Consider the following 26,023-nt stretch of genomic DNA (forward strand, 5'->3'; position numbering starts at 1 on the left):
AAAAGGACTAAAAGCATAATAGCATTCATTGCCAAAATGTCATATCAGAAAAATAGTAATTAATTTACTAGAGGCATTTCCAGTCTCAAAAACATGCACTATCATATACCAACTTAAATGTAAATAGGAAAATTATTAAGTTAATGAATTTATGATTTCTTTAAGCGAACTCACTTAAAAATGCTAATATCTCTAGTATTACTAAGAAATTTCTAAGTTTGCTCATAAATTAAAATTATTTTGATCTGGTTTATACATTTTACACATTTTTTAATTAGCAAAATTCCCACATTTATGAAATTGCCAGTTTAAACATTAAAAAGAAAATATTGAAATTTATTTTCAAGTGAAATGTAAGTTTAGTTATGACTTTTTGATAATAAGGAATGTATAACTTTAATGCAAGAGATTAATTTGTGATCTGTTTATGGTACATGCTCAAGCTCAAGCTCAAGAGTTTTATCACTTTAAAATTTATTGCATAATACCACAAAAGCTTCATTATGTTTCTGGAAAATTTATGATTCAGAATAACATGTTGCATATGCTATAACATAACAACACAACATCATTCTGCAATATTATTACAGCGAATACCTATTGCTACGTGTTGTGTTAATTCAAATGAAACTATTTCAAGCAACAGAGTATGAAAATGTTTATTTTTATGTAAAAACATTTTAATAAAAAATTATTCACTAAATCAATTAATATACCACACATTTGCCACTTATTGCAGCACACCAAGTAGTTGAGCAAGTGGCAGTGTTAAACATATACAGATAAAAAAGTAATTTTGTTAAACTTCAAAAATATTTCAAATAATTTATACTTATTTTTGTTAGTATTCACTGTACTTTAACAGCCCTGCATTATAATTCATGTGTGAGCTCAGTACATTTGAAAGTATTGCAAATAATGCAAAAGCCATTTCCTAGATACAGAAAGCAGTTGTTATCATTTAATGAAGTAGAACATTAGCTATAAAATGTTACTCAAGAACTCAAAAGTAAATTCTGAAATTAAAAAATCAGGAATGGTCTACAACAGTGGTATTCAAACTTTATGGCAATGCGACCCTATAAAAATGCAAATGACTTCCAAAAATAATTTTGCAACCCTAGTCAGAGCATCGAATCTAAGTTATATACTATACATTCAGATTTTTTTAAGCATATTTATCTACCTTCCGACCCATTATAAATTTTCACAACCCATTAGTTTGAATACCACTGGTGCATATTAAAATTAGGCAAAATAGTTCTGCTTTTATGAGTTTCCAAAGAATGGAAATTAAACGAATGAAGTGACATACAAAAAAATTCCTTCAGATCTGAATGGAGAATGAATAAAAATTTAAATTGCCTAACCCAGAGGGAGGAAACAATGAAAGTTAAGTATTATATAATATGAGCAAATCAAACTGATGCAAAAGAAACAGAATGAGAGTTTTTACATGTATAGGAAGACAAACTCTAATCACAGTTCAAAATAATCACTCTCAATCAAGTGACTGGAACCAGCAAAGAAAGGTGAGCTAATATACATTAAACTGACCATGAAAGAAAATTTGTTCTTTGCATAACATGGAATGCATTTAAAAAGTTACAAAATTTGTCCTTGTATTTGATACATGTATGACAGTTTATGCAAAAGTTATTTTTCCGAACTGCCAACTGCTTATTTTTATATATTTCCTATAGGCCCAAACCATTTGAAAATTATTCATATTGCATGTAAATTTAAACAACCTGCATAACTTCATTTTGAAACAATTTATTATAAAAATTTAAAAATCAAAATGACACCTTAACAATAACAAAAAAGGGAGATTAGAGATTAAACACCTATATCCACTAAAAAAACATTAACAAAAATATATATTTTAACATGCAGAATTTTTTTTTTTTTTTTTTTTTTTTTAAAGTAGCAAATTTATTCTGTCTGTGACATTCACAAATTAGAAAATTAAAATAAAAAAGATAACATTAAAACCGAAGAAATTACATATTAAAAATAAACTTGACATTTACTTGGACAAAACATGCATTGCTGAACGACGTGGGAGAAAGCATGTGCAAAAAAAAAAAAAAAAAAAAAAAAAAAAGAGTTTTGATAGATTTAGTTTGTTAATTAGTTCAAAGTTCATCTTTTGCTTCCTTTGAAATCTGTTTATTAACAAAATCTGACAGATCTTTTAAAGTCCTTTCCCCACTGTAAGTAATTAAATTTTTCTTGTCTGCTGCAGGTATGTAATAGATGGTTGGGAAACCATCAACTTTAAATTCTTCTGGATAATCATTAGCTGTTGCATCAATTTTTGCAATCACCACTTTATCATTACTGGCAAAAGCTTTTCCAAGTTTCTTGTATTCAGGTTCTAATTTTTTGCAGTGACCACACCATGGAGCATAAAACTCAATAAGAACATCTTTGGTGCTCTTTGTTACAAGTTCTTCAAATGTAGATCCAACAACCACCAATACTGGACCTTTATTGTCTTTTGGAACAGGTTGAGATTTAACATGCTTGGATACATTGCCTAAAATAATAAAAAATTTAAATTAAATTATTATATAACCAATTCTATTTTACACAGTAGGTAATATGCTGCTTTTCGCCTCTTGTCACTAAATACAAAAAATGGAAACAAGTGCTACACAAATAAAAAAATTGGAGACTAGCTCCTGCCATGAAAATCCAGCTCCACCCTCTAAAAAATACTTTCAAACAAATCATATTTACATATACATACATAAAAAAACAAGGTGAAAAATCATAATCTTTCTGAGCCAGAATTAACAGACTATAGGGAAAAAAGAAAATTAAAAAATAAAACAAGAACTTTATAACATCAAAGTATAGTAAATAAGATAAAAAGAATTAAAAAAAAAATAAAACATGAACCTACACATTTTGTTCCATATCAAGTAGCTAATTGTTGATTGATGTAACCCAACCATAACCAAGATTGTTTAGCAAACAAATTAAAATAATAAAATACATCATAAAACAAGCAAACCATCAAATGAATTAAATGCAGCAGCAGCAAATCTTGTATTTTTTTTTTTTTTTTTTTTGCTTTGATGTATCCTATCCTAGCTGTTCTAGATACGTTATAAAAATTTTTTCTTTCATTCTTACTAAATTTATTGCAGTTTTGAGCCCCCTGTTTAGTTCACAGACTTGTTTGAATCATACAGTACAAAGTATGAAATCCAGATGTCCAATATTTAGACTCTTTTATTTCACAAAATTTAGGAATGAAGAATACAATACTCTAGAACAAGGATGTCAAACTCGCAGCCCACAACAAATATTTTTGCGGCATGGCCAATATATCGGCAAATAATAATATATAACAATAAAATAACATATCGATGAAGAAAAAATGAAATGTTTACTGCTAAGTAATTAACGATAATTTATTCAGTGTCGTTAGATTACTTACAGTGAGCTGACACACACTACTTAAATTACAAATGCATGTGAGTAGCTTGCGTTCAGCTACCTTCGGCTTTTGGGGAACACGTGCACTCAGAACTTGTACGCATCCCCCGATAGCCGAATGTGGCCGAACTCATGGTCTCAGTTTTCCAATCATAGTTTTGTACGATATATTGGTGCATGCATGTGCATGCACTTTGCTTTATTATTAATTATTACTTAATTTATATTGTTACAGATTTCATAGTTATTTATTTATTTAGTTTTTTTTTTTTTTTTTTATTTAGAATTGTAATTAGATTTGTTTCATGTTGCCTTAGCAACGCAGACGATTTTTGAAAAGACAGCTGCGTTGGAAGGTTCAAAATAGAACAGAGCGTGCATTTAATACCTAATAAATAAATATCTCGTAATTGCTGTTGCCATCCCCAAAAATCCAGATATTTATAGATGTTTCCAGTATATTCGAGAAATTAATTAGAAAGCTTATAAAAGCCGAGAACAAACAACTCATCTCAGTAGTAGCTGTAGTTCTAGTGAACTGTTTGTTTACTTAATGCAGTGATTGATTTGTAGCGATTTCGCTGTGAGATAGAATTAGTTTCTCTGTTTTGAATTGATTTTTGCTAAACATTTGACATTTTGTGATATTGTTAGAATATTTTGGAAGAAATATTTCAGCATTTTGATTTATCTCTTGTGGAAAGAATAAATTTTTGTTAACTTTTTAACGTTAACCGTGTTTATTCCAGCCCTTTGTATTCAGTATGTCTATATCAAAACCAAGTAGTAGTAAAATTAAACGAAAAATCGCTGACGAACATAGAATATTCCAAGTAAAATTGGAATTTACTTGGAATATTTTTGCTGTGAAATAAAAGATAAAATAATCTGCTTGATATGTAATAATACTATTAATGTACCGAAGTTATATAATATTAAACGTCATTACGAACAACACAAATCGAAATATAACAATTACGAAGGATTAATGAGAGAAGAAAAGTTGAAAGAGCTCAAGCTAGAAGTGAAAAAACAACAGTCCATGTTTAGTAAAGTATTGCAAGAAAGTGAAGCAGCGGTACATGCAAGCTACGTCTTGTCCGAGTTGATAGCTAAACATTCGAAGCCTTTTACTGACGGTGATTTCATCAAGGAATGCCTAATGAAAGCTGGAGAAATTGTTTGTCCTGGAAATGTGAAGGCTTTTCAATCAATTTCATTATCTCGAAATACAGTTGCGGAAAGAGTTACTGATTTAGCCGTGAATTTAAGTGATCAGATCAAAGCAAAATCATCTAGTTTCGAAAGTTTCTCCATTGCCTGTGACGAGAGCACAGACATTAGTGGCAAAGATCAATTAGCAGTGTTTCTTCATTCTTGTGACAAGAATTTTTAACATTTTTGAGAAATTACTGGAACTAATACTGATGCCTGGTACTACCACAGGAGAAGATATATTTACTTGTGTTTTTGGACTTCTGTAGAAATACAATCTACCTTTGGCAAAATTATATTCTGTAGCTACAGATGGCGCTCCATCAATGAATGGGAAAAACAAAGGCTTCGTAGCATTACTAAGAAAAAAACTTATTGAAATTCACGGTTCAAACATTCATCATATGCATTGTATTATACATCAAGAAGTTCTATGCACGAAAGTAATAAACATGGAGAATGTTTTGTCATATATAAAAAAAGTTATAAATTTTATAAGATCTCGAGGTTTAAATCATCGTCAATTCACTGCTTTCTTAAGTGAGTTTAGTGAATATTTGGGTTTGTCCTACTATACCGAGGTACGTTGGTTATCTTGCTCCAAGATTCTCAAACAATTCTGGGATTTGAAAGAAGAAATATGTCATTTTTTAAAAACGAAAAATCAAGATGCAGGTTTGTTTTACGATCCAATATGGATACAAAGTTTATCTTTCTTGGTTGATATAACCAAACACTTAACTGATTTAAATTTATCGTTTCAAGGAAAAGATCATATCATTACGAACATGTTTGACATAATTAAAGCATTCAAATGTCAACTAGTTCTTTGGGAAAATCAACTTAAAAATGAAGATTTGATGCACTTCCTGACGTGCAGCATGAACAAATCAAGTTTAGATGATACTTGTTCGTATCAAAAATACGCAAAAAAAAAAATTGCAAATTTAACAACTGAATTTGAAACGAGGTTTAATGATTTTAGTTTGCTCGAAGACAATTTTTTTTCGTTTTCTTCGATTTTCTCAATAAGTATTGACTCAGTACCCAGCCATATGCAAATGGAGGTGATCGAGATTCAATGCAACTCAAATTTGAAAGCAAAATTCATTGAAGTGGGCGTGCCTGAATTTTACAAATATTTACCAGCCAGGTTTGAAAATACTCGAAAATTCGCATATGAAATTATTTCCATGTTTGGTAGCACTTATCGGTGTGAGCAGTTACGAGGGCTATCCAGAAAGTAGATTACGTTTGAGAATAAAAAAATAAACAAAGTATAGGAAACAAATTTTATTATATACAGATGAAAGCCACACTCAAATACTACTTTTCTACATAGTCACCATACAAATTAAGGCATTTATCGTAGCGATGTACGAGCTTGGAAATTCCTTCGTCGAAAAATTCGGCCGCCTGCGCCTTCAACCACTTCGTTACCTCTTCTTGCCTTCCATCTTGCACAAAACTTGTGGTAACCAAGCTTTTCGCTGATGATTTCGTGCAACAAACTTCGCGAAATTTGTGGAAAACTCAAAGAAAGTTCCGTTATTGTGAAATTTCGATTTTCACGGACTTTAGCATCGACTTTTTCGAGAAGTTCGGCGGTCACTATGCTGGGTCTCCCCCTTCGATCTTCGTCGTGAACATTGGTTCGGCCATTTTGAAATCTTATGACCCACTGACGCACTCCACCTTCAGTGATAATGTTGTCCCCATACACTTCACGAAGCTGCCGATAGATTTCTATCGGTTTACAGTTTTTTGCAGTCAGAAACCTTATTACTGAGCGCACCTCGCGGGATTTTCAATTAACGCAGACATTTCAAACCGTCACAGTATCTGAACGGAGCACAGCACGAACCTCTCACTAGCACGGCTAGATGCAGACTGAGCTGCGCAACGCTCTGACCCCAAGATGGCCGCGCTAGCCACGCCCCTAGCGGACACAGACGGAAACGTAATCTACTTCCTGGATGGCCCTCGTATTTTCAGTCATGAAAGGTAATAAGTCTCCTATTAGAAACCGTATTAATGATGCTCACCTTGGGTCAGCGTTGAAAGTTATCACTGCAAACAAAATTTCTCCCGAAATAGGAAAGATAATAGCAGAGAAGAGATGTCAAGTATCCGGACGTAAACATTTTTCTTGTTCTTTTTTGTATAAATATATATATATGTTTATTATTGTATTATTCAAAATAAATCTACATTTCTATGAATATTGATTTTTTTTTTTTTTTTTTTTGCGGCCCGCCTAAAGTTAAACCTTGTTTGTTTGGCCCAAGTGTACCTACGAGTTTGACATCCCTGCTCTAGAAAAGCAGGTGTGCCATAAAAGCGATTTTTCTCCCAACTGAGATCTCTGTATGCCACTTTCAAACATCTACTGGCTGAAAAATCCCACTATCATGTACGACTGCAGTACTGCAGTCCTTGACCCAGAATTCTTATGAACACATTCTCTTAGAGCTATTTCAATATTTAGAACTTCATTAACAGAAATAAGAATTTCCTTACAGACAGTAAAATCATTCCTTGTATAGAGTTGGTTTTAAATGCCATGTTTTGTGCCCAATTTATACATGTTTTAAATTTTCTTAGAAATTATAAGAACCATAATATTCTGACTATCAGTCTTACCCATAACTACCTCTGGTAAAAATATTCAAAAATTTTCTTTTACATTCACAGCTGTAAACCTTAACTTTGAAAGCCATAACATCTTTTCTACTTGTTTATTTAGTGATTGTTTAGAACAGTGTGAAGTTTCTTGAATATTTTCAAAGACTTCATCAACTGCAAAAGAAGAGTCTTAATTACTTTCTTCTTAATCTTCTACTGCAACATCAACAAAATTTCTTGCTTTCTCTTTCCATCATTGATCTTTTCTATTTCAGAATTATGTATTTCCCATTCTATTTGTCCATCATTCTTATTATCTATTATTTATTTATTATTAATTTCTATTTTTGATTGGACCTGCAACAGATATTATCTTTAAGGCTGCTATCACACATCAGTTTGTTTTGGAAGAACAACTGTTTGGAACAATTTTTCTGCTTCCCCCCCCCATAACAGCCAATCACCACAGTTCACTTTGGGGTCAACACAGGGGAAATTGGTTCTCTGTTACAAACAAGCTGATAACATTTGAAGCTGATAGCTGATTGGTTGAAAACAAACAACTTGCAATTTTTTTTCGAAAGGAAGGAAAAAATTGCGTGTCTTTCTTTCAATAGTAAACCAGGCAGACAAATTGTCCAAAACAGTTGTTCGTGTGAAATAAATGCATGTGTGATATGGGCCCAAGTCTTCAATCAAATCTGCCAGTGCCACTTTTATAATGTCCTCATTCATTTCTATATTCTCATCCTCAGTTGAGATTACTATCTAAAGTTAAACATAATTGTTAAGACTTGCATCTTAGCATAGCAACATCATCTTCACTTGCAATTCCTGACAAAATATTGACTTGAAAGTATGTCTTAAACCTATTCTAGCTTTATAGCTAAATATAGCTTCATATAGACTGTGGTTTATTTTACAATGATGCACTATTTTTCATAAATTTTACTTCTGACCATTTTGGTGTATTGTTCACTCTTTCAACTGAGTTTTGTGATTCACTATGTCTTGGCTTTGAACGAACAATTTTGAGTTAATGCCACAAACTTTTTCAATAATTTTATTAGCAAGTTCCTGACCATTATCTCTTTCAAGATGCCAGATGTTCCAAACACTGTGAAAAAATTCAACAGATAACCAATTTTCCAAGCTCATTTTGTTTTTAATACTCTTAATTCAATGAATTTTGTTCAATGTACTGATAAACTATTATAAATTTAGCCTTCATCTGCATGCAGTTGTATATCAATACTATCAACTTGATCACTGTTTTCAACTGTCTTAATAACAGGATCTTTTCTTGGAATGCTTTGTTCCTTTTGATAAGGTTCATAAGATTAGGTTTGTAAGGTTTGATAAGATTTAAATATATGTATCATTACAATTTCAGCTGTAATGTTCTTATACTTTGTCTTAACCTCTTTCATCACTTCATTTGAACTCCATTGTTAATTAGCATAAGTATCTCACAAATTATTTGAAAAGTCTCCTTCATAATAAGGTTTTATTCATTTTTAACTGGAACAATAAGTTTTCCAATGCTGCCAATGCTTAAAATATATGTTGATAGTTGCTGATAATTTTCTGGTGATTTGCTATTAATTTTCTCTTTGTGTTCCTTAAAGCTTTAAAATGCATTATACTCTGGCCTTGTAAATTCCTAATGATTTTTTCCTTTTTCCGAGTTGAGCATGCACAAATGATCGTCATAACTTGACTTCTGAAACATCACTCATTGTACTCATAAACGCATTAAAATTTTTGAAAATTCCAAAGCAACTATGTACACACTAGCAACTGCCAATAAACTTGCGATATGTAGCACACAGAATAATTGAACATTCACAAATGTGAAGTATTTGTTGTGCCCTGAAAATGTGGCCATATGCATCTAAAATAAAAAATGAACCGATTTTGTCTGTTGTCAACAAGCAAAAACAGACTTGTTTGCTTACAACCGCTATCATACATTTGCACACCAATGAGGCATTGGCATGGAAAAAACATACTATGCTGTTCAAAAAGTATTGAACCCATTTTTTTTTATTTATTTATTTTTTTATTTTTACCATGTAAACCAATGAAGCACAGAAGATTTTCTTCAGGATAAGATACAGAGGAGACACACATGAATTTCTTCTGACTTGAGGAAAGCATCAGTTGCTGGCAGTAGGGCCGATGAGTGAATACGTGTAGTGAGCATTCATTGGATTTCAGTGTTTGTGGAATGATTGGGAAAATAACTTTAAAAACTTCAGCAGAGATATTGCATACAATTTTTCCAAAAACTTGCCGATACCCTAGCAGAAACCATTCACAAGATTCAAAAGGCTTTTGGAGACAATGCCATGAGCACCTCTCTCATCAAGGAGTTGTACAACCCTTTCAAAGTCGGCCACACCTCAGTGGACAGTGAACCATGTTCACATAGCTCCTCGACAAGTTGGAATGACAATGTCTTTGAGCAAGTATGGACTCTGATCTTGCAAGATCATCATATCACAGTCTAAGAAATTGCGAATGAAGAAGGTGAGAATCAGATCGGTAAATTCAATTTTGCATGAAGATTTGGCCATGAGGAGAGAATCCACAAAATTTGTACCGAAATTGCTAACAATGGAGCAGAAGCAATGGCATCCGGACATCACACACGACATGCTGGATTATGCTAATAGCGGGCCCCCCCATCTTGACTCCTGTGGTGTGGTATATCATAAGTATCTCACAAGGCCAAACCATCACAAAGGAGTACTACAAGGAGGTCCTTCATAACCTTCGTGATGCTGTGCGGCACAAATGACAGGATCCATGAGCAGCAAAAACTTCGCAGCTCCATCATAAAAATGCAACTGCTTATTCTGTCCATTTGATTCAGGCTTTCCCCATGAACACAATATTCTTGTGGTTCGTCAGACTCTCTACTCCCATGCCATGACTCAATGATATTTAGCTATTTCCCAAGATGAAAATGCTATTAAAAGGGGCCTGATTTCAGTCAAGAGAAGACATCATGCAGAATGCAATGGAATGATTGCTCACCATTCCTAAAACTGTGTTCCAGAGGTGTTTCCAATATTAGCGGGAGTGCTGGGAGACATGTAATCATTACTAAGCAAACTACATCGAAAGGAACTAGTGTTTTGGATTCCCAAACCAATAAATGTATTTTTGCCAACCAAGGGTTTAATACTTTTGAATAGCATATATACATAGTATACAAGCATAACTTCAAATCTCATACTGAATTCATTAAAAATCATTAAATTTACCAGTCATTTGTGGAAATTATTTAATAATAAATAACTGATTAATCAGGCTACACATAATTTTTTTTTTAAAATTTTGCTGATGAAAAGAGGAAAAAATGCTAACCTGCAAGAACATTTTCTACAAATGTTCTTAATTCCTCAGCTGAAAAGTCTTCTGTAGGTTCCATCTTATATCGAACTTTACGACTCTCAAAGAAGCCTACATTGACGTCCTCACCACTGTCATCCAATCCAAGTTGTATCAACTCATCTTCAAACTCTTCTTCATCAGAAATGGCAAAAGTGATCTTTCCTTTGTAATCTTTAGCAACTTTTGTAACTTCTTTTCGAACTAACTGAGTTTCTGCAAGAAAAGAGAAGAAACTGCATCACATATAGTACATATAAAAGCATATAGCAAATAAAAGTACTCACAACATACACAAAATAAATGTTTTCATTACGTTATAAAGTATTGAAAACTTTTATGAAATGAATGCTTGATAATTAGAATCTTAAAAGTGAATTTAAAAATATTTAAAACTGAAATACAATGTACAACAAGATTTAGTTAGTAATGGATAATTTAGTTAGCTTTGGTTAGTAAGATGCTAACCATGAAAGTTTGACAGAAGTCTAAAGAAAATATAAATTGAAGAAGTTACTGAAATACAAATGAAATTAGAAATGTCTTTTACTAATTACAATAATTCAACAATGTTTTCATGAACAGTTTTCCAAAAGTAGACATTACATTTCACACAAATCAAACTGTAAACATATAATAATTAAATATCCATACATAAAAATCCAATAATGAACTGATAACATACTTCAATTAAAAATAAGTATTAAAACAGTTACAGATAAGCTACATTCTAGAGACCATATTCTAAGGACAAAAACGCAAGGCAACAAAGAGATGTAAATTAATTATAAGAGGCACGAAAGTAAACAATAAATACCAATGAAGACGAAAAGTCATAAATAAAAATGCACAGTGATTAAATTATATTATTCTCTTGTTGTTATGTTGTGACTTATCTCACTTGCCTAACAGCAACATCAGCACAAGCCCATGAAATTCCTCGTGGCAAGGAATGCAAAATTGTGCTTGTCATTAGCAGGAGCCTTGAGCCCCATACAGATGTGTAGAAACTGTACTGCACCAGATGGTGCTGTGTGCGCTTAAAGTCTTCGGACTAGTGCAGAACCTTGATGATTGCGAAAGATATAACACCAATGGGAAACATTAACCAAAGTTTATATGTGCTTCTCTTTGTTGTAAATGTATTTAATTGTGTCGTCAATAAAATATAGAGAAAATGATAAAAGTGGTGAATGCGTCTGACAGGTAAGTGAGATTTCTTTATATTTTGATTTGAATTGAGTTATAGCGACAAAGAATGTATATGAGTATTTACAAAATTTTTTGTTGCCGATAATCCGGGAGAGACCTTTAGATAAAGTAAATTGCGAATTGAATACTGAAAAACGTATTTAGCAAATTGAATAATTTAAATTGTTATGATGGATATTGAAGCTTTAAAAAAGATTAGAGCACCTGTCAGACGTGTGGCAACCGACACTATGAAACTGTTAGAAACTGAAATAAACAAACAGGAAAGATCAGTTGATTTAATTGATGAATCTTTAGCGAAACTTTTAGATACAGAAGCTAATTTAAAGTATCTTAATGAGGAAATTCTAAAACTGTGCAAAACGGAAGAAATAGAAAAGGAAATTGAAAAACAGCAAGAATATAAAGATAATATTATTACTTGGAAAATTCGCGCAGATAGAATCCTGAAAATGATTCGTTCTTTCAGTTTCGCAAAGTTGTTCGCGAAACTGAAAGAATGAATGTTGTAGAAACCAGAAGTGAGCAGCAGAATACAGTAAAACTTCCTCGCTTGCAGATACCTCAATACGATGGCAATATATTAAGGTTTAATGAATTTTATTCTCAGTTTGAAGTAGCTATCCATAAAAATGTGAATCTTAGTAATGTAGAGAAGTTTAGTTATTTAAAATCATACTTAATAGACGAAGCTGAGTTAGCTCTACGTGGTTTAGCATTAAGCTCTGAAAACTATGAAATTGCCTTTAACATATTAAAAGAACGTTTTGGTCGAAAAGATATTATTATAGATGCGCATATGGCAAGACTTTTAAACTTAAGTCCAGTACGAAAATCATATGACATTGTAGCGTTGCGTAGACTATACTCAGAATGCGAAACACATATTCGAGGATTAGAAAATAACGGAATTAATCCTAATAGTTACAGTTGTCTATTGTATCCAGTGTTGTTAAAATCGATTTCCAAAGATTTGTCCTTAGAATTTTCTCATAAAACACATTCGGAAGATGAAAACAAAATATCCGATTTATTGGAATTTTTAAAGATTGAAATTCAGTGTTGTGAACGTAACGAGTACTTAAGTAGAGATTTTAATTTGAACACTTCAGATTCGTGATTGGAAACTAAATTTAATCCTTTACAAAAACCTAATCAAAAGTATGGGAGATTTAATAAACCAAGGTTGATCATAGCGGGAAAAATAAATTAAATTCGAACACTCCTACTACTTCTGCATTTATTGTTGATGTGAAAAAATGTATATTTTGTACAAAACCGAGAATAGAGCACGATTCTACCTCTTGTCCCTTATCGGTAGAACAGAGAAAATTAATTCTTAGAAAATATGGTATATGTTACGCTTGCCTTTCGAAGGGACACATATATAAGCAGTGTCACAAGAAATCTATTTGTGGAATTTGTAAACGTTTTACGTATCACAAATTGATTTGCGATCAACCCAATGTTTATTCTTCTTCCCCCGCTCTGGAGTCTCTTCAGACCGTTGACGCGAATAAATTAAATGTCGTGTCTTCCGTAGCATGTGTGAATGAATCCAATGATTGCAACATACTACTTGAAACTTGCTCGGCAGTATTAATAGGCAATAATAAAAGTAAAGAGATTAATATTTTGTTAGATAATGCATCACAGAAATGTTTTTTGAGAAAAGAAGTAGCCATAGAAATGAAACTACCCATAATTAGACAAAGTCTAGCTGTTTACACTTTCGGTTCTAGAGTGCCAATACAAAAAACGCATGACGTAGTTTGGTTTTTCACTTTGTAATTTATGTGATTGGGACAAGAAAATAACGATTGAAGAACTTTTGACTGACTGTATTTCTGAATCACAGTTTAAAGTATTACATAACAAATTAACGCAAATACTTTCGAGGAAGACCATTCAATTGTCAAACTTAAGTAAATCGTCTCTCCTTATTGGAGCACAGTATTTTTGGGATATTCATACGGGAGAAAAACAGCGATTAAATAAATCTTTGTATTTGATTGATACTCTGTTTGGAAGGGTTGTTCAAGGTCGAATCTCTCCATAAGATTTAAATGCAAATCGGGATATTTCTATTATGAAAATTGAATGTTGCGCCGCATTAAATGAAAAACTAACTCAGTTTTGGCAGTTAGATTCAATGGGGATAAATGATACTCACAGTGGAGATTTTAAATTTAAAGAGGAATTTATTTCTCAATTTGAAAGTAATTTAAAATATGAAAATGGAATGTATACAACTAAATTATTCTGGGACGGTAAACCAAAAAACTTGTCTAACAATTTTGCGGTAGCAAAACGAAGATTTCGTAACTTAAGTGTAAAAATGAAAGAAAATGATTGGGTTTATAATGAATATAAGAATATAGTTAAGGAGCAATTAAAACTGAATATCGTTGAAGAATGTCCTTTCGGCTTAGAAGAGAATTCTTATTATATGCCTCATTCAGCTGTAGTAAGATCGGATAGGGACACTATGAAAGTCAGATTGGTTTTCTATGCATTGTCAAAAGGTAATGGGTGCAAATCTCTTAATGAATGCTTAAATCCTGGGCCACCATTGAATCCCAGAATTTTGGATGTAATCTTGCGATTTCGCGAATATGAATATGCATTCAGCTGTGATATTCAGGGAGCATTTTTGATTATAGGAATAGCGGAAGAGGATAGAGACTATTTATGTTTTTTCTGGTTTCCAGATGATAGTGATTCAAAAGCTTACAAAATTTTACGAATGACTCGCGTTCCCTTTGGAGTGAAATCAAGCCCATTTATCCTTGCTGCGACTATTAAATACCACATTAGAAGATATAAACTTGAACAAAGCGAAACTTGTGAAATGCTTGACTCGGCACTTTATGTAGATGATCTTTTTTACGGAGTAAATACAATAGAGAAAACTTTAGAACTTTCATAGAGCGCTGTAAAAATTCTTAAAGATGCGAACATGAATTTAAGAAAATTTAATACTAATTTGGATGAGTTGAAAAATTTATGGAGTGAACGAGGTTTGTCTGATTTGACAGAAACTAAAGAACGTCCTTGAAGGTTTTAGGCATAATATGGAACACCGAAGAAGATACTTTTAAGTTAGATGTAAAACCTCTACTGGACATGAACTGTGATAGGAAGAATTCAAAGCGTAGTGTACTTCAGACAGCTTTGAAGTTATTTGATCCTATAGGAATTGCATCACCTTTTATTGTTCTCATGAAATTATTAATGCAAGAAATATGGGAACTTTGTTTAGGATGGGATGATGAGCTATCAACTGACGAAGAAAAAATGAGATAATTGGTGCTCTCAGATTTATCCGTTGAAAGATTTGACAATCGAAAGAAAATATTTCTCCATACCATGGAAGTTGGTGGAAGAATTAGAACTACACATATTTTCTGACGCTTCTCCTAAAGCTTTCGGAGCAGTTGCGTACTTCCGTTACGTGTCAAGTGATGTTTGTATTTATACAAGTTTTATCACTGCAAAATCTAGAATCGCACCGCTTAAAAGGTTGACATTACCGAGGCTTGAACTTATGGGAGCTGTTACTTCTTCTAGATTTTTTCCATTATTTGAAAACAAATTTTAAATTTCCTGTGCCTAGGGTATATATGTGGACAGATTCCTTAACCGCTCTTCATTGGATTAAAGGGAAAGCTTCAAAATGGAAACCTTCTGTATCGAACCGTGTATCCGAAATCCAGTCTAGAACTGATCCTGCTGATTGGAATCACTGTAGTGGGCAGGATAATCCTGCAGATTTCATATATCAAGGAGCTACCGTGGAAAAGTTTATGTCCAGCTCAATTTGGATGCAAGGTCCAGAATGGCTTCCGTTGAAGAAAAGGGATTGGCAAAAAGGCTCTAATTATGAAATTTGTCCAGAGATTTCTCCAGAAGTATATTGCGAAAAAAGAAGTAAACTGGAAGAAGTATCGTCTTTTGTGTGCGAAGTGCAATCGAATTTGACACATTTAATGGATTTGAATAGATATAGTAGTTTAAGAAAATTATACCGTGTTACAAGTTGGATACTACGATTTATATACAACCTTAAATTTAAAACTAAATGATGTGGTGAACTAAGCACTGAAGAACTTAACGAGGCTGAAATTATCTGGACAAAAACTGTTCAATGTGAAGCTTTTGCGGAAGAGCTGTCCTCTTTGAGACAGGGTAAAACAGTTTCTAAGACTTCCTCTATTCTAGAACTGAATTCCTTTCTTAATAATGACAGGATAATGCATGTTGGTGGAAGACTTCCCAAGTCAAGAATTTCTTACCTTCAAAGACACCCAATTATTATGCCCTCAAAACATCACTTTGTGAATTTATTAGTGTGGAATGCACACAGCAAAGTGTTTCACGGTGGAATTTCTGAAACTTTGATAGAAATACGCAAAAGATACTGGATAATTAAAGGAAGACAAACTGTTAAAATATCTTTAAGAAAATGTATTCTGTGTAAATGATTTAATTCTTCTCCTGGTGTGCAAGTTACTGCTCTTTTATCAGTAAATAGAACAGAAGAATTACCTCCTTTTTCTGTAGTAGGTATAAATTTCGGTGAACCACTTTATACCAAAGACAGTGATGAGAAAAAACTACATCGTGTTGTTTACTTGTGGAGTAACGCGAGCTCTTCATTTAGAGTTTGTTGGTAGCATGACCACAGAAACATTTCTTCTTGCTTTTTGACGATTCATTGCTCGTCGAGGTCTATGTTCTCAAGTTTTGATGGACAATGCCAAAACTTTCAAACGATCAGAACTTGAACTTAAAAATTTGTTGACTGTCATTAGTCATCCACAATAAAAGACTTTTACGCCTCCCACAAAATCCAATGGTGCTATATCGCTGAGAAAGCTGCGTGGTGGGGTGGCTTCTATGAAAGACTAATTAAATCTGTAAAACTTGTTTTACGAAAAACTAAGAAAAACCACTTTATCTCGAGAAGAGTTAGAAACTCTAATTATTGAAATTGAAGGTGTTCTTAACTCTCGTTCTTTAACTTATGTTTATTCTGAATTACAGGAATCTATGCCTCTAACTCCAGCTCATATGCTATTGGGGCGCAGGGTGAATAGTTTGCCTCCTGCCAGGCTTCATTTTGATTCTAATTTAATTAATAGGAAAATGTTAATTAAAAGATTTAATTATCGAGAAAGATTGGTAAGTATGTTTTGGAATAAATGAAAAAATGAATACTTATTAATGCTGTGATCTGTTCATTGTGTTAAACCTTCAGATAAATTTACTGAATTTAAAGTTAATGATATTGTATTAATTCATGATGGAAAGCTACCTAGACATTTTTGGAAATTAGGAAGAGTTATAACAGTATTTCCTGGCAGAGATGGAAAAGTAAGGTCTTGTGAAATTAAAACAGGTACATCAGTTATTAAAAGACCTGTGCAGCTTTTATATAATCTTGAAATAAATGAATAAGTTTAATTGTTTATTATATGTTTATTAATCTGTATTATTGTTACAGGACTATTCCATATATGTGATGAAAGTTTAATGTATGTACAGGTATTGAGTTGCCAGCTTATTGTCTTTATTATACTTTATTGCAGGTAAGTTTACAAATTGCTTAAAGATGAATGATTTGTTTATATAGTAAATAAGTGTAGTTTCTTTAATATGTGAATTGATTGAACTTTACATTGTAAAAGTTTCCTTTGTTAAATTTGTATTAATGTAAATGTTTGAATGAACCCCTGGTCATTCGGGGGGGGCAGTCTGTAGAAACTGTATTGCACCAGATGGCGCTGTGTGCACTTAAAGTCTTCGGACTAGTGCAGAACCTTGATGATTGCGAAAGATGTAACACCAACGGGAAACATTAACCAAAGTTTATATGTGCTTCTCTTTGTTGTAAATGTATTTAATTGTGTCGTCAATAAAATATAGAGAAAATGATAAAAGTGGTGAATGCGTCTGACAGGTAAGTGAGATTTCTTTATATTTTGATTTGAATTGAGTTTTAGCGACAAAGAAGGTATATGCGTATTTACAAGATGACAGTACAACTTTGCTCAGTTCGGCCCCCAATTTTGATGGAGAGCACCCCATGAGGACAGGTCTGAGGGTCTCCCATCCCTCTTTCCTTACAATCAACCTCTCATGGATTTTTGTCTCTCTGCATATTTAGAGTACCCACATGCCGCACAAACACTATACATTCACAAACATCCATGCCTTCTCCATGATTCCAACCTGTGCCCTTTTGTACGGCAGTCAGCGTTGTTAACCATTGTCCTGGTTGGGCAGCTTCATATTATTCTAAAACAGGTGTTCTCAAAAGTGTCAAAATTTTAAACAGGGTCAATGATGAGGACTGCTGCTGATGAGGACTATCCACAGGTAATGAATCAGCAGAACAAAGATCCTATTACTTACAAAAATCAGTCAATAAATACCTATTAATATTGTAAAATTGATAATTAATTGTTTATATATATAAAGCAACTAGAAAGAAAGAAATTATATGAAAGATATATAAAGGAAAAGAAACTGAAAATTATTTAACATATTTCAAAAACAATAATAGTTTTTAAAAATGTATAAATTTTATATGCAGAAAATATAGTGCGAGAGTAAAATGCAAGAACACATGAAAATACAATAAAAAATATAAAGAATGCAAAATTTCCCAAAATATATTGTTGCGTACAAGCCCATCCAAAATTAAGAAGAAGATTTTAATATTCACTTTGCAGACATTGAAAATTTAAACGTGCTAGCACGGCAAATAGAGCTGCTGAAATGTAATTTATTTGGTCTTGATATTATAATGAAAAAACAGTTAATTGAACTGAAGAAGGATGTTCAAGAACAAAACTTATTCACAATACATGGGTATATTAAGCTTTGGAATTCAAAATTCATCCAAGAGAATTATTCAAAAATAAATATTATTGCTGAACCAACATTAATGACTTTTCCCTGATCTTACCTGGTGAAGCAAACCAGTCAAATTAATATTTTTCTATGGAAAATAAAAAACAGGTTGACTGTTTTTGAATGAAATGATTTATGAATTAAGCAATTTTATGCTAAATATTAAAAAAATGGCATGAATACATCAAGCATGTTGTGATTCAAGATGACTTATTGCCACTGTGATGTTAGCACGAGAGTGATACATTTTGAGCTATGAACTCATGATCGCAGAAAAAGTAAAAAGATTTGCATGCTGTATAGTGCTTGAAAGAATTATTTTCGAAGAGTTAATAATTTTAATAATGAAAGGAGTAGTGCCCCAGTAATTCACTTAGACACTTTTAAATTCCTCATATAATTAATGTATGCTCATTTTTATTAAAATGTATTTTGTGCAACTTCATGTTTATTGTTGGATTAATATTTTGTAGAAGTATAAATTGCAGAAGATGATAGTTCGGTGGCTCCGAGGCACAGTACAGACAAAAAGGCAGACACATTTTATTTTGTTTTGACCTTTGATTTAGTTTGAAATATCAGAAAATACAGCCATCACATTCATTAAAATTGAGCTTTTGTGCAATCAGAATCAACTAACCTATAGTTTTGTATGTTTGTTTTTATTAAAATGTGTTTTGTGCAACTTTATGTTCATAGTTAGATTAATACTTTGTAGAAGTATAAATTGGAGAAGATGACAGTCCAATGACTCCAAGGTATTGTATTGTACCCACTAAAAAGGTAGGAAAATTTTATTTTGTTTCTAGCTTTAATTTAGTTTGAATACCACAAAGTACAGCCATCACATTAATTAAAATTGAGCTTTTGTGCTATTAGAATCAGCCACCATATAGTTTCGTTTCTGAAAACTGGTTTATATTTGGAAAATTAAACATAATGATACTGTTACATTTTTCTTTCTTCGGACGCCAGTTGTTACATTATTTTCTTCCTTCACGTTCGTAGATTAGGAGTGAATAACGACAACACTTGATGAAGTATCGACACACACTTTATTTACCAATATTAATCAGATAGCTCCAAAACCACTTTTACAGTCAGCGACACAGCCTTCACACCGTCAGGCAATAACGTGGAGACAGCTTCAATGCAAAGCACCCGAGTACAGCTCCCAACTCTTGAGACTCTCCACGCTACAACTCGCGATGCACTAAAAGACTCTCTCGATGCACTCGATGACCAACTCGGCGCTAGACTTCAATACACTCACTCAATAACTATCAGCTTGCTAGACGAGGCACACACACTCGATACTAACTCCCCGTGTATCAGCACGGTTTATATAGCTTTCGGCTTGTGTTTGAGAACATTCTGGGCTAAATCGGTAAGATTTCTTTCCAGAAGGTTCTCCATCCACCCATGGTATATCGCCAAATTTGTGGCTAAATGGGTGATTTCTCGCCAAATGTGGCAACCCTACCTTCCTTGCTATTTTACAGCAACCCTAAAAGTGTTTTGAGGGAAGCCATCTTACCGCACCTGTACATTTCGTAACAATACAAAAAATAGTAAAACATAAATTGAAGAAACCATTTTTAAAAAAAATCTTGTTCATATTCTTAGCCTAAATTGTTAAAGTTATTATTGAACAATTATTTGTACTATGATTATGTTGTATACTGCATATTATAGAGAAAAATGTAAGCTGAGTTGATAAAGAAAACCATTTTCTCAAAAGCGTTTGATGCAAGAAAATGTTTGGGAATCCCTGTTTTAAAACAATAAGGGAATTCCATATTTTGACATCATTAACTCTTTCACCTTTTAGTTATTTAGAAGGATGGAAAACAAACTAAGTAAATACTTGTATACTCATCTTGAATTTATTTGTACACTTGACCTTTAAATTACACTAGTGTTAGGGACACCAGTCTTCTACACAATACCAAATGTGAATACCAATTTTGAGTCATTAAAAACTCTGCTGCTGATAACATGGATCAATGTTAACACACACAGTAAATTAATACATATTATATATGTTTACATGTTTCATACCGTATAGCACTGTTTTAATAAAATAAGCAAAAGAAAATTATTCTGAGAGAGAGAATTAGGACATGTAAAAGGCCACACTATACTCATCCATACATAGTTATCATCCATACATACATTTCCCCACTACATTTACCATTATCATATATCTGTTTGTTAGCATCTACATTAATGTATTATCTTAATAGGTTACAAAATATTATAGATATTACACTAGATATCAAAAATTAAATGTTTTGTAACAAATCAAATGTTTAAAAAATTTACAGCACAAATCAAGCAAGTCAACATTTTTTTTTTAAATGTCATGACTTTTATTGTGCTTGTTTGGGGGCAATGTCACTAAAAGCATGTAAGCATGGTAATTATTGTGCTATTTAAGATTTATACTAGCATCACTCATTACCAATGGCATCATACAAAGTTTACACATGTTTATGCATTAAAATGTTAGAACAATTTAGTTTTTCTAATGATAGATTTGTGTTCATTTTAAAAATAAATTTTTAATGCCTTTTCCAAACTCTGTAGACATTAAAATTTATCTTTTTTAAGTGTTCTACATGTTCAAAAATTTCCTCAATATATGTTTTGAAAAAATTTTACACATAAGCTAACTACACAATTCAAACCCATGTAACTCATTGGTCATTACAAAAGAATTTTCTATCAAAGAAGCCACATTTTTTTGCAAAGAATGACATTAACAAATAGTAGTACTTCTTAAAACACACTGTGAACTACAGATTTTTGGATATCCCTTCAAATCATTACTCTAGATAAGAAGGATGAAATTGATAATTTATTGTAATTAACAAGAGTACACAGCAAAAATAACAGCTATGAATTATCCAAAGAGAATGCAGAAATTAGGCAAATACTCTCTAACACAAAAGAAATATTGTAGATAACTGATACCACTCAGCAAACTTCAAATATGTAATTCAGCTAACTTTCAGTGAACTGCGGTCTCTCAGAAATCAAATGGACAAATGGTTGGCCACCACAGCCATATTCATATGGTGTTGCACAGCCTTCTTTATGCTCAAATCGTTCCCAAAATTTTGAAAAGTTCTTTTACCAAAACTTCTAGCAAGTCACCTACCTAACATGAAATTGCAAAAGTCACCAACTTTCCACAAAAATAATCACAAAGTCTTATTAGGAGAATTTTTGAATCTAACATTCTACTCAGCCATTTTCACAATTTAAATGGTGATGTGGTGTATTTAATTATGGCAAAGCACACTAGGGCTATCTGCCTCACAATTTAAATGTTAATGAATTTAGAATCACAAGATTTACAGAAGAAACACATACTTAAATGAAATAGTAATAGTTGGCAACAGCTGCACAGCAGTTCTGGACTTTTATCTTAGCATTAGCCATTTATATATTTCTAGAAAAAACATAAGCAAATTAAAAATTTTTACAGTATAACATTTTTTGTGGTTGGAACTATTACTATAATAAAACATTCTTATAGCAAAGATTTCAGTTGTTATATATATATCAAATGTTTTCCATTTTTCTAGTAACTTCACGATTCCTTTGCTCATAAAACATGTTCTTTATCATCAAAAAAACTCAAACAAGTATGATTTGAGACCATTGTTATTACTAAAATTTTTACCATTTAAGAAGTTTTGTAAACTTTGAAATAAATGATAATCAAATGGTGCATGATAGGGGCTATATGGAGGACTGCAACATCACTTCCCAACCACACTCCAATAATTTTATATTAGATGCTAAAGATCTCCAAGGCCTCACATTGTCGCATGGAACACCATTTCTTTGCAATTTATCAATTCTGGCCTTTTCTCTTTGCTTCCTCCAATTTCGTAAGTTACTGGCAGTAAACATCTGAGGTGATAGCTTAGTTGCTTGGAAGCAGCTCAAAATACACAACATCTTTGTAATCCCACCAAATTGACAGCACAATCTTTTTTCTGACGCAATTTAGTTTTTGATGCGATTTCTGCTGATTCAGCTTGCTTGTACCATGATTATTTTGATTAACACTGTTGTAGATAATCCAATTTTCATCACCAGTGATAATTTGTATCAAGAAAGAGTCAAATGTATTATGTTTGAAATCTGTATCCCAAATACTGATTCGTTTTGTTAATTCCTTTCAATTCATGAATGAGGACCTAAAATATTGAGCTTCTTAATGAGTCCAAGACATCATGTGATTTTCTATTGTTATGCAAGATGCATTTAAACTTTCTGAAATCTCTTGCACAATTATGTGATGATTCAATTAAATCATGCTCTAATTTTGTCATTACAATTGCAGAAGGTCGGCCATAATAATGGTCATCTCTATGCGAAGAAATTTTTTAAACCAATTCTAACACATATGTTCTGTTCAGCAATGAACACCATAAACTTCACATGTCTTTGTGAGCCTCAGCCACATTCTTGCCTTTATGAAAATATGTCAAAAATGCTCATTGTTAAATTAAAATTGACCGTAAACTAACAGTTGTCAACAAAAATACACAGATTTTGTTTCTATAACAAACTAAACATATCAACTGCCAAATCTCAAAAGAAAAGAAATTATAAGATTGACAGAATAACAACAAAACAAACATAACATTATATATTCACGCAAATCAAAACTTTCTGGTTTTCCACCAAAAAAAAATGTTCCCAATAAAGTTAGGGGGAAAAAAACACAACATGAAAGCAGTACCATTAGTGTGGATAGTACTCGCAACCTAAATCTATGATTTTCTACCAATATTTTGGTAGTTTTTCAAAACTTTCAGCTCAGAAACTTGGTGGTCATAAGTCCAAAAACTGATCAACCTCATTTTAGACATACTGTGTAGAATGGAAGATAGCACTAGCAAGATGTAGCTGGAGATGTGAAAAAAGGTAGAAGTAGTCAGAGATATATAGTGGCAAAAGATCCCATTTGAGTCCATATAGAATTCAACCAGTAAATGCAGACGCATGTGGTCCACATGTGTGTAGGTCTTATGGATTACCTTCTTGATAATACCACGGCAATCCCACCAGATATAAAGCATGATCTTTTTTCTAATCAAATTTTTGCATTTTACGACACTGCCGACGGGCTTACCGGGCACAGACCAACTCCCTTTTTGGCCAATGTCATCATAAGTCATGGTTCAGTCCAGAATTTTGTCCTTGCGTTAATATTAGAGCACATTAGTGCAGGCCCCGAGTCCTTATCTGCTTGAGTCAGCTCATGCAGTACCCAGCAACTGAACTTGTACTTCAAGTTTATGCAATGCATAGCTTGACTAATGGACATGGCACTAATGTTTAACTCCTTAGCAAAGCTCTCGAGTGGTTGCATACTGATCTTGAAGTTCTTGCATGCAGGCCTCATCAACATCAGTAGGACAGTAAGAGCACTCTGCTTCTTAAATGTCATAGTCCTTGTTTTTGAACTTTCGAGAATAAACCTTCACAGTGTCATATGGTACGATGTTAGTACCTAAAGCCGTACACATGATTTGGTGGTATTCTGCAGCTGACTTTTTGCAACAGATCTGGAAGTAAATGATGAGCATGACACCTTGTACTTAATGATAACAATATTTTTTTACAAATTTCACAACACAGTGTTCTAAAGCAAGTTTCTTTCAAGTGCCAAAAAATTATTTGACAAAATATGATTAAACACGCCAATGAGAACTGTTTGCATAGATGATATTTGCAGTAGCAGGAAAATTTCGTTACAGCTGATACTTTCTTGTCAACCAATACATAAAGCACTGTTTCTACTTCTTTTGAAATGGTCTTTGGCTTATTCCATAATTATATATAATGAAGCTGTATTACAAAACAATTAATAAATTTATCAATTAATTGTTAATAGTTATATGTGTTCATTTATTATTACGTCAATACTGCATATTACTCGTATTCTAGAAATCATTATAATACATTCCCCTTTATTCGAAGCAGTTATAAATCATTATAATACATTTTTTTTTTTTTTTTTTTTTCATGGATAAATAAATTTTATGCATATAGGTCATGAGGCAAAAAATTCTGAGACATTCTACAGTATACAACTGATACATAGAATAAACCGTGTTAAATATGATATAAACTTCAAATTTTTGACAGAAAGTTTAGTTAATGAATTAATGGTAACTATATAAAAATGTAAAACTTAATGCAAAAGATTACATCATACTTACGAATTCTATGATCAAAACTAAAATCCACATCATAATAGACCACAACTAATGGGTATTTGTCATCATACTTCCATCGACTTCGTTGATTTCTTTCACCAACCAGAGGTAAGTGATGCTCTTTAATGAATGTTACTATGTCAGATGACAAAGCACCAACCTTAAAACAATATCATACACATTAAAAAGCTAGTGGAAATAACAAAAATGAAACTTAATATTAAAGTAAGCATACATAAATATATATATATAAACACAAAGGAGTCTGTACTAAGACCATAGTCTGTGACAATAGAAAAAAGATCTTCAATTAATTAGATTATGGTAACATGTCAACTGGATATGCAATACAGATTAAATGCAATGTTATACAAACAAGATATATTATTTAAAAATAAAAATTAAGATTTAATTTACTAACATGTGAATTTATTGCTTTTAGATTTTTAGATAATTCAATTTAAGAAATACACATATAACTCGAAAGATAAATTAAAAATCTTATATTGAATGGTAACACTCAGAAAACATGTTGTTTGTTAAATTACAGGAAAGTAAGTTAATCAACTTCTGTACATTATGCAAAGGTAATCTGAACGTTAAATACTCTCGCAGTGCAATGTTAACAGCTCCAAACTTTCAAAAGCCTAAGCTAGAAACATTTTTAATGCCAAAAATAATATTTGTAAGTAACTTTACTTTTTGTAAAAAACATTAACTTGTTCATTAAAAACCATATTTAATTCAATTATAGTTATGATATATCATTATCAAGGAAGTTTGTAATTAGGAAAAAAGTATATAATAAAGCAAAAATATAGGTTCAAATGATTTGTTTTTATGTATTTATGTTCCGATTATCGTTTTGAACAAAGTTTCAGGTCTCAAATTAGCAAAGGGTCATTTAGTACTGCAATATGTTATATTACATTAGCTCTGTAGTATGTTACATGTATGTT

At 32.2% G+C, this 26,023-nt stretch overlaps 1 protein-coding gene across 1 annotated transcript in view; it reads right to left on the bottom strand.

Moving 5' to 3' along the window:
• Positions 1-641: 641 nt before the first annotated feature.
• LOC118192964 (protein disulfide-isomerase A4-like) overlaps positions 642-26,023 on the bottom strand; it is a 50,447-nt gene continuing 25,065 nt past the window's right edge. Inside the window, exons 8-10 of the mRNA XM_035364022.2 lie at positions 25,068-25,224; positions 10,666-10,905; positions 642-2,542 (exon numbers count right to left, since the gene is read on the bottom strand). Coding sequence (XP_035219913.1) covers positions 2,139-2,542; positions 10,666-10,905; positions 25,068-25,224 — 801 coding nt within the window. The 3' untranslated portion in view covers positions 642-2,138. The remainder of the gene's footprint in view (positions 2,543-10,665; positions 10,906-25,067; positions 25,225-26,023) is intronic.

The sequence above is a fragment of the Stegodyphus dumicola genome, chromosome 5 (genome assembly GCF_044657685.1).
Source record: "Stegodyphus dumicola isolate Sdum_Otavi_A_Nest chromosome 5, ASM4465768v1".
Lineage (NCBI taxonomy): Eukaryota > Metazoa > Arthropoda > Arachnida > Araneae > Eresidae > Stegodyphus > Stegodyphus dumicola.